This window comes from Spermophilus citellus (assembly GCF_964194105.1).
Source record: "Spermophilus citellus genome assembly, chromosome: 5".
Taxonomy (NCBI): domain Eukaryota; kingdom Metazoa; phylum Chordata; class Mammalia; order Rodentia; family Sciuridae; genus Spermophilus; species Spermophilus citellus.
The window spans coordinates 50,925,153-50,937,864 of NC_138186.1; the positions used below are offsets into that span (position 1 = coordinate 50,925,153).

Here is a 12,712-nt window from a genome sequence, read left to right on the forward strand (position 1 = left end):
GTCAAATGTAGATAACAACAGTTACAATGTCACTGCATCACACAAAATGCTTTAGAGCAGACTCACATGCAGTAAGTGTGTAATAAGTGTTAACTATTATGCTGTCTACACATAATAGTTAACATTAACATTCCCACCAAATGGTTTCACATCATAAATCCTGTTTTATCCTGCTTTGATCCCTTAGAAATGTGTTGCAAACATTTTTCTGTATGAATAAACACCTTTACCACATACACAGAAGCCTTGGTGAAGTCGCAGCAGGCAGTACTTAATTAAGCAGGGTTGCCTGCTTTTATGCCACATGACCTCACCACTGTGAGCACAGCTAAAGAGTAAGAAATCAGCCAGGCGCTGTAGCACACCCCTGTAATTCCAGTGGCTCAGGAGGCTGAGGCAGAAGGATCACCAGTTTAAAGCCAGCCTCAGCAGAAGTGGGGTACTAAGCAATTCAGTGAGACCCTGTCTCTAAATAAAATACAAAATAGGGCTGGGGATGTGGTTCATGCGAGTGCCCCTGAGTTCAATCCCCGGTACCACCCCGCAAAAAGGAAAGAAAAAAAAAAGATCAGTTTTTCTAGTGAGCAAACATCTTTCTTTTTTTTTAATATTTATTTTTTAGTTTTAGGTAAACGCAATATCTTTATTTTACATTTATTTGGTGCTGAGGATTGAACCCAGTGCCTCAAGAATGCTAGGTGAGCAATCTACCACTGAGCCACAACCCCAGCCCCTAGCAAACATCTTTCAATCCTAGAAATATTATTTTAGAATTAGATATAGAAATGTTTAAGTGAATCGAAATAACAGTAAAATATTTTTTGTGTTAAGGAGACTAGAATATGCATGAGGCCCAGGTTCAGACCCCAGCACCACAAAACAAAACAAAAAAAAAGGGAAGGAGTCTAGACACATTTTATGATTTTGTGATGTTTGTAAGAATCAACCTATTTGTTAGACTGGCGGTCTTAGAATATCACATTAAAAGAGTATTACTGAATAATTTATTTATAACTTTTGATGTTAAGTTGGAAATCTTAACAAGCTTATATACAGTATGGGAATATTTAAAGAAATCTAAGACTTGGCCAGGCAAGAGGACTCACTCATATCTGTAATCCCAGCAACTCAGGAGACCAAAGCAGGAGAATCACAATTCAAGGACAGCCTCGGCAACTAAATGAGACTCTCAAAAAGACTAGGAATGCTGGCCTGGGGCTGGGGCTCAGGCTCAGCAGTAGCGTGCTTGCCTAGCACGTGCAAGGCCCTGGGTTCGATCCTGGGCACCACATAAAAATAAATAAGAAATAGGGGATGGGGTTGTGGCTCAGTGGTAAAGCGCTCTCCTAGCACGTGCGAGATACTGGGTTAGATCCTCAGCACCACATAAAAATGAATAAAATAAAGGTATTGTGTCCAACTACAAAAAAAAAAAAAAAAAAAAAAAAAAGACTAAGAATGTAGCTCAGTGGTATAATGTCCCTGGGTTCAATCCCCAGTGCTTAAAAAAGAGGAGGCAGGATGAGGAGTCTTGGAGTCATTTGTAAGTTTAAGAGTCACAAGTTTTTGTTTTTTTTTTTTAATTAAAGAGCTTTGTAAGTTTTCTGTTTAAATCAGACAAATGAAGTTTTTCAAAAGCACATACACTAAATTAATTAATGCCATTTGAAATGTGAAGGTTATCAATTAACTGTTATAGGTATTTATAACAGTTTATAAGGACTTTTGAAAGCAATTATAAAATCTATGCTTAAAAACAAAACAATAAGATCTTCAAGCACACAGAAGAACTTAGGTTTTGACTATATTTCAAAGTAATATTAACATTTTGAAAACTGAATTTCTAAATATTGCTTTCTATTTTACAGGTACATGGTCTTAAAGGACAATAAAAGATACCTATCAAGATCCTCCCTGGGACGGGGTTGCGGCTCAGTGGTGGAGTGCTTGCATGAGTGAGGCACTGGGTTCAATCACCTACACCACATAAAAATAAACAAATAAAATAAAGGTATTTTGTCCATCTATAACTTAAAAATTTTTTTTTTTTTTTAAAAAGATCTTTCCTGATTTCAAGTCTAATTCTCTGTTGATGGATGTGGACCTGGAAAAACTACCCTCCATTCTTTTTTTTTTTTTTTGTACTGGGGATTGAACTCAGGGGCACTCAACCTCTGAGCCACATCACATCCCCAGCCCTATTTTGTATTTTATTTTAGAGACAGGGTCTCACTGAGTTGCTAAAGGCCTTGCCATTGATGAGGCTGGCTTTGAACTTGTGATCATCCTGACTCAGCCTCCCACTCTATTCTATTTTGTTGTAAGCCAAAGAATTGTAACTTTCATTGTGTGTACAACATTTTATTTATTTAGGATCAAAGCAGTTAACATTTCTTTTTCCTTTCAATGATTCTGAAATAAAGTATGGGGTATGGTGAAATGAACTCTCCTTTGTTTGCAGGAGAAAAAAATGTGTAAGGTTAGGCAGGATTCATAAGGGCTGAGAATGGCAGAGGGGCTTAATCTCAAGATCAGGATTCACTTCAAGATAGGATAATGAATAGCAGGTAAGACATTAAGTATATGAGGAATATAATTTAATGATCTGTGCTGCATATTTCATTTCCTTGTTTCACAAACACTTTTTTTTTTTTTAGAGAGAGAGAGAGAGAGAATTTTTAATATATTTTTAGGGTTTTTTTTAGTTTTTTCGGTGGACACAACATCTTTGTATGTGGTGCTGAGGATCGAACCTGGGCCGCATGCATGCCAGGCGAGCGCGCTACTGCTTGAGTCACATCCCCAGCCCAACAAACACTTCATTTCTACTTCTTGCTATCCTTCCGTTTCTTCTTACCCACAGAGGAACGGAATCAAATTTCCAAGGAACAGGCTGGGGTGGTGGCTCAGTGGTGGATCGCTTGCTTCATGTGTGTGAGGCACCAAGTTCTATTCTCAGCACCACATATAGATCAATGAATAAAATAAGGTACATCAACAATTAAAAAAAATTCTTAAAAAAAACCCCCAAATTTCCAAGGAACAAATGGTAAGCACAGTACCCTATATCCTTCCATACTCACTCACTGCATTTCCTTTTGCAACCAATGACATAATAACTGTTATTATCTATTCTACATCTTAGCTGTACTCCTGTAACGCAAGCTAATTCAAATATAACACCAAACCAAACAAAAAACAAACAGCAATAGTAACAACAACTAAGGCCAGCTTTCCTGGGACAGATGTCAAATCCAAGCAAGCGTTACAAAAATAGAATTGTTGAGAATTCAAATTATACTACAGAACTATAGGAACAAGAACTTCATAGAGGCTGGGGATACAGCTCAGCTGCAAGTACAAAACCCTGGGTTCAATCCCCAGCACACACACTCACATTCAAATAAACAAACAAATAAATAAAATAAAAAGTCATGGTACTAATATAAAAGCAGACACATAGAGCAGTGGTACAGAATAGAAGACACACAGACAAACCCAGTCATCTGATCCTTGACAAAGATGCCAAAAACATACATTGGAGAAAAGTCAGTCTTTTTAATAAATGGTGCTAGGGAAACTGGTTATCCATATGTAGAAGAATGAGAGTAGACCCTTCTCTCTCACCCTGCTCAAAAATCAACTCAAAATGGATCAAAGATCTATAAGTTAGACCAGAAACTATGCAACTTCTAGAAGAAAATGTAGCGTCAACATTCCAACAACTTTCTCAACAGGACCCCTAAAGCTCAGAAAAAAATGCCAGGAGTTAGTAAATGGGATGGCATCAATTTAAAAATCTTCTGCATAGCAAAGGAAGCAATTAAGAATATAAAAAGAGGGGCTGGGGTTGTGGCTCAGCATAGAGCGCTAGCCTAGCATGTATGAGGCCCTGGATTCGATCCTTAGCACCACATAAAAATGAATTTAAAAAAAATGTACAATACCTTTCTGTCCAACTACAACTAAAAAATTTTTTAAAAAATTAAAAAAGAATACAAAAAGATAACTTACAGAATGAGAGAAAAATCTTTGCTAGTCACTCTTCTAAAAGAGGATTATATCCAGAAAATATCATGAATTCAAAAAACTTACCACCAAAAAAACCCAAGACCCAATTAATAAATTGTCAAGATTCTTAACGGTAGTCAACACAAACCAATCTGATTAGTTCAAGAGAAGAATTTGTCAAGCAATAAATAAAAACAGCTTACAGAACCATTGGGAGAGCTGAAGAAACAGACTGCTGGGCAAGGTGCCAGGAACAACACCCCAAAACACACTGCAGACTGGGCTGCCAAGGGAGCTGCTCCCTCAAGGATGGACCAGGAAGCTGCCAAACAAAAGGCACCAGCCAAATCAGGAAGCTGACACTACAGCTGCCAATCCAGACCACATCTGCTCTGTCAAAATGTGTGTCACCAAAAGGATGGGCTGGCTACCCTCAGAACCTGACCTGCTTCTCTCCTTGTGACTACCTTAAGCCGTCTTTATACGCAAGTCTTTATATGCAAGTGCTTTATATCGGGCAAACCTCAGTTCACTAGGGAGACTTAGTTGCGACTGAGTAGAGTGTGGGAAAAGCACTTTTGAGTGTTCTAGTCTCACCATGTCCCAAAGGAACTACAATGGATATGCAAACAGCCAATCAGAATCCAGCCCTTACAGAGCAAGTTCTCTCCACACCCCATGGAGAGGAATTCTCAGAACACTTCTTTATACAAATTCAATATTCTAATACAGTGGGTTCTCAAATCTTCTGAGGATCTTATTTAAAATCAGATTCTGAGGGCTGGGGATATAGCTCAGTTGGTAGAATGCTTGCCTCACATGCACAAGGCTGACGGTTCAATCCCCAGCAACACACACACACACACACACACACACACACACACACACAAAAGTAAAATCAGATTTGGAGACTAGGTCTGGAGTAAAGCCCGAGGTTTTCTGTTTCTAACAAGAAATGGTGACACAGACAGTGCTGGTGGAGCAGCCACACTGAGTTTCAAGGGCTCTCACCGTTTCTGTTTTTATTTAAACAAACAACTTTTAAAAAATCTTTCATCACTGGTTTTATAAATAAAGCTTTACTGGAATGCAGGTCCATTTTGTTATCTATTATGTGTTATCTCTGGCTACTTTTGCCTTACAATGGCAGAGTTAAGTAGTTGCAACAGAGACTGTCTGACCTGCATAATGAATTTTTCCACTCTAAAAGTATATATTATCTGTCCATTCTTTTACACTATAGAATGAGGATATAGTGTCACATTGCAAAATAAGTATTTTTAACAAGATAAAGATTTTATCTTCTATTGGTTATGCTTTTAAATTGTTTTATATTCAAGTCTTAAAAGGCTTCTGAAATCCTAGTCAGTAAAGGCTACCAGTTTTTTTCTAATATTTATGTCTTAGTTGTAGGTAGACATAATATCTATATTTTATTTTTATGTGGTGCTGAGGTTTGAACCCAGTGCCTCATGTGGCTAGGCGAGCCCTCTACCACTGAGCCACACTCCCAGCCCAAGGCTAGCAGTTTGTACACGGAACTGTCATTCCCTTTGCTGGGGCCTAGTGTAAGCATGGGCTTATGAAGCAACTCTGGACCACCAAACATAAAGAGTCTACAGGGGTATTCCCAGGGAAGGTTTCTTTCTTCCAAATAAAAAGAGACCCCCTAAGGCAAAACTATTTATCCTGTATTTGAAGAGTGTGTGAAGGTGGAACAGGAGAAGCCACATGGTGACCACAAGGAGAGGAACCCAGGAACAAAATCCAATGTACCAGGGATGGTGGAACAAAAAGGTGGGAAAGCCCGGGGCTCTTGGTACCGCTGAGTCAGCCAACCTGGGACTTGTGATGTGATATGATAAACCTGTTATTGAATAATAAGGACATATTCTTTTCCCCTGCATACATCTTTTTTTTTTTAAAGAGAGAGTGAGAGAGGAGGGAGGGAGGGAGGGAGGGAGGGAGGGAGGGAGGGAGAGAGAGAGAGAGAGAGAATTTTTAATATTTATTTTTTAGTACTCGGCGGACACAACATCTTTGTTGGTATGTGGTGCTGAGGATCGAACCCGGGCCGCAGGCATGCAAGGCGAGTGCGCTACCGATTGAGCCACATCCCCAGCCCCCCTGCATACATCTTAACAGATAAGAGTCACATATTATTTACAAAGGACATTCATACTCATGTTCTCATTTGAACCTCACTCTATCTCCCCTCCTCCCATGGTGGAGTAAACAGGAAGATATTCAAGTGAGGGGCCAAGTTCAGAGAGTTTAAAACTATTTTTTTCCACAGGTCATGTAGCTTTTAACTAACAGAATGAGAAACCAAGATTTCCATGGCTGACTTCCTTTCATCATACACCCTCTGGATTCCATTTGGTTTCACCAGGTTAGTCTCTTCAGCAGCCACTGTGAGAACGCCTTCTCATGTCTACTGTGTTGATGTTTATCATTTCCTGTATCTGATCATTTCCATTTTGGGTATTTCTTCAGAATCTGCATTATTCCAGCCATTGTTCCATCTAGCACAGATCTTTGTATTAATATTATTGTTTATTTATTTAGTATGTGTATTAGGCTCAGGAAGAGGGGAATTTTATATGGGAAATATGATTTTTGCCTTTGGAGATTACAATCCAGTTACAGATACCAAATACAAGATAAAATGAGTTAGACATAAGCCAATGTAAGCCTGTAGGAGTTTGCAATGAGAAATCTTAGGATGTTCTTAGGATGCAATTAGTCTAAGGGGACCTCAACAAGAGCTAGACCCAAAATAAATGTAGAATGTAGACTAGCCCTAATGTCACTTTATATGTTAGTCTTAAATGCCCTCTAGAACAAGGAAAGGGATTTATGTGTGCCAGGGTAAGAACATGAGGACAATAAACCTTATACAATTAATTATGAGTCCTAAATGAGATACCATAGGCAGAGCAGAGCATGGTGTTGCCACAACAGGCTATGGAGAAACATCAGTTCCTTCCTCTTGATTCTAAATTTCAATCTGTTTCTCAGCTTCCTCCGACTGCAAAATTGTGAAATATGGGAACTAAGGGCCCATGACTTGACTTTTTCTGTTTATTTGGAAGAATATTATGGCCTAGGAGCTTACTACATGTATGTTGAATACCATATGACTAAATAAAAAAGAAGATGCTGTCATTTTTTCAAGCTGCATCATTACCAGCTCCGGCTAACAGAACTGTTGCTTTAGCCACCATTTATTTCATGGCTAGGATCCAGGAAGCACAGGAGAAAAGGGTCTCTTCTTCCTCCTCATCCCAAGGTTAATGAGAATGAGCTATTATACTAATGCAGACTGCTTTGTTTCTTAGGACTGATACTTGATCCTCTGCCACAGGTAACAGGCAGTGTTGGAGGAGATCCATGGAAAGTCACAAAGGACTGTCAGGTATCACTGGATATAGTTACTACTACTATGAGTGTCTGATAAACATTACCACGTCACACCCAATCATTCCTTTAATCAAGAAGACACATGGTAACCTTAGATGGTATCTCTGTGATCTTAAGTATGCTTATTCAGTGGGTGGTGATAAATTAAAGAATCACACAGATAGGACAGGCTCATGGTCACGAGGTTCAGCTGCGCCCTTTGCTTCAGTACATACCTCCTCGCAAACTTCACGGACTGCTGCTACACTTGGCTCCTCCTCAGGCTCCATGCCACCTCCAGGGACAATCCATCGGTCTGGATGGCGACTACTGCTCACCAGCAGCACCTGAAGTCACAGAGGTCACATGGAAAGGGTTAAAAATTTTAAAAGACATTTGGACAAATGTAGTTTAAACCCCACAAACACTCAAGTTATAATTAAGACCCATTCCTTATTTACGCTTCTCCAAATTGCTTTTTTATAAGATAGGTTTCTGTTTCATTTCAAAAGGACACTCTGTCTAGTAAAAACAGAAGGGTACCTGCTTGACTTCTCCTCAGACTCAGTCCTCAGTCTCATCTCCTCCCTGTCCCTTTTTCTAAAGCCCACTGAACATATACCTGACAAAGTTACCAAAAGACAACTTTAAAAAAGGCTACTACAGGGCTTGTAAGCACCAAGAGAGCTGCCGGAAGGCACCCTTGGCTGTGGTTGCCACCATGGTAAAATGCTTTCCATTCACAGTTCTCCCTCCTGTGTGTCCAAATTCTTGTTCTATCAGGTGGCCACAGGCCAATGTAGCTCACCATCCTGTTCTCTAAGCTCTAAGGGTGTAATGAGAACCTTCCTCTATGGGAGAAGCAGAATATTATTTTTATCATTCTCTCAGGGGAAATAAATCCGGACTTTTTAAACTAGGAAATGTTATTAATGGAAAGAAAACTAAACAAACCACATACCAAACACTGTCATAAAATATAGTTTCACTAATTAAAGAAAAAAGAATACAACTTTAGTAATTGAAACTTAAACCAGTATTCTGATCACAGCTGAAATAAAATTTAAATGTCTCTACTTCCTTTCCCTTCCCATCTTTGGGACAGATGCTAAGCAAAGTCAGTTGGATCTAATTGGAAAGTAGAGTTGGATTGGCATTATTTCTAAAACTAAAGGAATGCTTAACTATTCCTGAATCTCCTCTCTGATGATGATGACTGGGCCTCCCTGTTCTAAGCCATTTTCCCTGTGAGCTCTTCACTTCTGCTCTGCAGTCATTCTGTTGCCCTCTCTGGCCCATTTACCCCAATGCCTTCTGGTCTCTGACCTTCCAGTCATTGCCTCTCTCCCCCTTGAGGTCTCTCCAATTATGGGCCTTTGGAAATTCTATCCTCATCCTTAATTCCTATTTCCCTGCCATGGCAGATTCTCCCGATTCTCACCTACAACACCTGTGATGTGCAAACTGAGTGGAGACCATGAAGTTAGGGAATGAGCATGAACCCACATCCGTTACAAACTGAAAGAAATAATGTCTTACATGTAGTATTTTGAAAAAACTATGTAAGTTCTGCTTAGATTAATACAATGCAGAATAATTTAACTTTCTATGAAATCCACAGTAGTTTTTTGTTGTTGTTGTTGGTACGTATGTATATTCAATTAAAGAATACTCACAGTATAACGCAGAGGCTCCATGAAATTTTGCCATTAAAAAAGAGTCCCCTACTTCAGATCATATACAAAATTAACTCAAGATGAACCAAAGTTAAATTTAAGAGCTGAAACTAAAAAAAAAAAAAAAAAAGAAAACATAAAGGTAAATCTTCATGATTTTGGATTTGGCAAATTCTTGAATATGACACCAAAAGCATGAATAACAAAATAAAAAATGACAAATTGGACTCTATCAAAATTTAAAACTTCTAGGCATCCAAGAACACTGTCAAGAACGTGAAAAGACATGGGGCTGGGCTGTGGCTCAGTGGTAGAGCACTTGCCTAGAATGCATGAGGCAGTGGGTTCGATCCTCAGCACCACATAAATATAAAATAAAGATACTGTAACCACCTTAAAAAAAAAGCAATGTGAAAAGACAAAAGAATAGAAGAAAATAACTGCAAATCATGTGTCTAATAAAGGCACAGTATCTAAAATATAAAAAGAACTCTTACAATTCAACAAAAGACAACATTTCCAAGAAGACATACAAATGGCTAATAGACACATGAAATGATGCTCAGCATCACTTAGTCATTAGGGAAATGTAAAATCACAATACTTCATACCCAAAAGGATAGCCTTAATACAAACAAAAGGGACACAACAAGTGCTGGCAAGCATATGAAGAAACTGTACATTGCTGGTAGAAGGCAAAATGATTCAGCCATTGTGAATCATTTTGAAAACAGTTTGGTGTTTCCTCAAAAATTCACATAAACTGGGTGCACTGGTGCATATCTATAATCCCAGCAACTTGGAAGGCTGAGGCAGGAGGATCGCATATTTGATGTCATCCTGGGCAACTTAGTGAGATGTTGTCTCAAAAATTAAATGGGCTGAGGGTGTAGCTTAATGGTTAAGCACTCCTGGGTTCAATCCCCAATACCAAAAAAAAAAAAAAAAAAAAAAAAGTTAACATAAAATTACTGTATGACCAGAACTGGGGATAAGGTTCAGTTGTAGAGCACTTGTCTGCCATGTGGGAAGCCCTGGCTTTATATCTCCAGCACTGCACACATACAAAACTATTACCACATGACCTAGTAATTTCTAGGTATATACACAAAAGAACTAAAAATAAGAACTCAAACAAAACCCTGCACACAAGTGTACAAAGCAGTGCTATTCAGAATAACCCAAATGTCTATCAAAGAGGATGATATCCAAACAAAATATAGCTGGGTATGGTGGTGCACACCTGCAATCCCAGAGACTCAGGAGGCTGAGGCCAGCCTCAGCAATTTAGTGAGGTCCTAAGCAACAGTGAGACCCTGCCCCCTGCCTCAAAATAAAAAATAAAAAGAGTGAGGATGTAGCTCAGTGGTTAGGTGCCCCTGGGTTCAATTCCCAGTATTTAAAAAAGAAAAGAAAAAAAAAAAAGCAGCAGGGCTGGGGATGTGGCTCAAGCAGTAGCGTGCTCGCCTGGCATGCGTGCGGCCCGGGTTCGATCCTCAGCACCACATACAAACAAAGATGTTGTGTCTGCCGAGAACTAAAAAATAAATATTAAAAAATTCTCTCTCTCTCTCTCTCTCTCTCTCTCTCTCCTCTCTCACTCTATCTTTAAAAAAAAAGCAGCATATTCACACAATGGAATATTATTTGGTCATAAAAAGAATGAACTGCTGACACACAACATGAATAATCTTGGAAACACTACACTACAAGAAGTCAGACACAAAATGATTCCATTTATATGAAATATGTACAACAAGTAAATTCATAGAGAAAAAAACAGACTGGTTGTTGACAGGGACTGGGAGGGAGGAGAAATGGTTAGCAAGTGCTTAACTGGCACAGGTTTTATTTTAGGGAGACCAAAGTGTTCTGAAAGTAGATAAGAAGCAGTAAATATCAATGAATTATTTACTTTAAAACGGCTAATGTTATGTTACATGAATTTCATCTCAATTTTTCAAAACCCAGTTTTCAGACTGTGAGCTGGGTGTGGTGGTGAACATGCCTGCAATCCCAGCAGCACGCCTGCAATCTAATTGATGAGAAAGAGCCGAGAAGAAAAAGCAGTAAAATCAATTAATCCTTTACTAATTTGTTATATAAATGACAACAAAGTCCCTTTTCCCCTGCCTCCTAGAAAAATGTTTTCCAGCCTTTCTAAACCTAAGCATGACTTCAAAGGCTGACTAGGTCCATTCAGCCAAGGCTTAGTCCAAATGGGAACATTTCAAAGGTAAAGCAAAGAAAAGGAAAACTCTGACATAAAATATAACCAATCAATTTTTAAATTTCAATCATTGTGAAAGAATAATTGGTAAATCCAGCTTGTGTTATTGCTTCGCACATTCAAAGCTTGACTATGAAGTAAGACTATCTGTAATAACGCCTCATTACTTTTAGTCACACTTCAAAGCAAACACTATTACTGGTAAATAGCTCTCCTCAGTAAGTTTCCTTGACAACCTGTTGAAAACTTACTGCCAGAAACCCCAAAACAAAAGAGAAAGTTCTTTACTTAGCCAGGGCCTTACTCCTTCCTGCCTTGTAAAATGCTAAACAGTGTTCTGGTCGGTAAATTATTTGTTGGGGGAGGGGGAAGATGCCGGGGACTGAACCCAGGGCTTTGAACATTAAATTCTTATCATGAAGTTTAATTTCGACACACAAAATAGTCTAAAAAATAAATTAAGTGACAAAGTTCCTAAAAGGTTCTGAAAGTAACGTGCTAAGGGGGGGAATCCTAGAATTTATCATTTGTTCAAAATATATTCAATAGGCACCATCACAAGCCAGGACTGGAGATGCAGAAATTAAAACCACTGCAATTTTAAGACAGATCATAGTGGAGTACGGTCAACCAAGAACCAGACCTTTATGAAGCTTTAGTCATTGAGACAGGTGACAGCACAGAGATGGATAAACACACTGTTAGGCTCATGATAGTGACTGTATACAGCAGGCAGGAATCAACAAGGCAGGGACAACTTGTTTTCCATGTGGACACAGAGAGGAGATCATCATATCAACTACGACACCAATGTACAACAAAAGAATTAAAAAAAAAAAAGTGAGAATGATAAATCTAATGGAGGGAGAGAGAAATACAGCAATGTTTTATTTCTTAATTACTTTTTTTTTTTTTGGTGGTACTGGCTTTGTACATGCTAGGCAAGTGATCTCCTACTGAGCAACATCCCCAGTCCTTTTTTCTTTAAAGTTTGAGACAGGGTCTTGTTAAGTTACCCAGACTGCCACCATGTCCAGCAAGTTTTTTAAAGAACATGAAAAGCATACTTCCTGCTCTAAAGGTATCCAGTGGACTAAGAAGAAAAAAAGCATAATTATACAGAGTTGGGAATGCTTTGGTTGAGTTATGAACAGGGTACCACCACGGCATCATGGGAAGAGAAGAGACACCTACTGAGGCTTGCGGGGAGGTGGTGGAGAGATAGTAAGAGAAGTGACTTAAGCTGAATCCAAGCTCAAGAACAGTTATTCAACACCATCAATAACAACAAAAATCGTTCAATGGCTACTGTGTGTCCATGTGCTTATAACACAAAAGCAAAGTGGTTCTAGTCTCAGTCCTTAAGAATTTAAAGTCAGCAACTGCTTACATG

The 12,712-nt window shown here is 38.9% G+C and overlaps 1 protein-coding gene across 1 annotated transcript in view; it reads right to left on the reverse strand.

Moving 5' to 3' along the window:
* The window catches only part of LOC308650064 (diphosphoinositol polyphosphate phosphohydrolase 1), a 106,120-nt gene that overhangs the window by 46,134 nt on the left and 47,274 nt on the right, over nucleotides 1-12,712 (reverse strand). Inside the window, exon 2 of the mRNA XM_081295991.1 lies at nucleotides 7,650-7,760. Within this exon, the coding sequence (XP_081152117.1) occupies nucleotides 7,650-7,760 (111 nt within the window). The remainder of the gene's footprint in view (nucleotides 1-7,649; nucleotides 7,761-12,712) is intronic.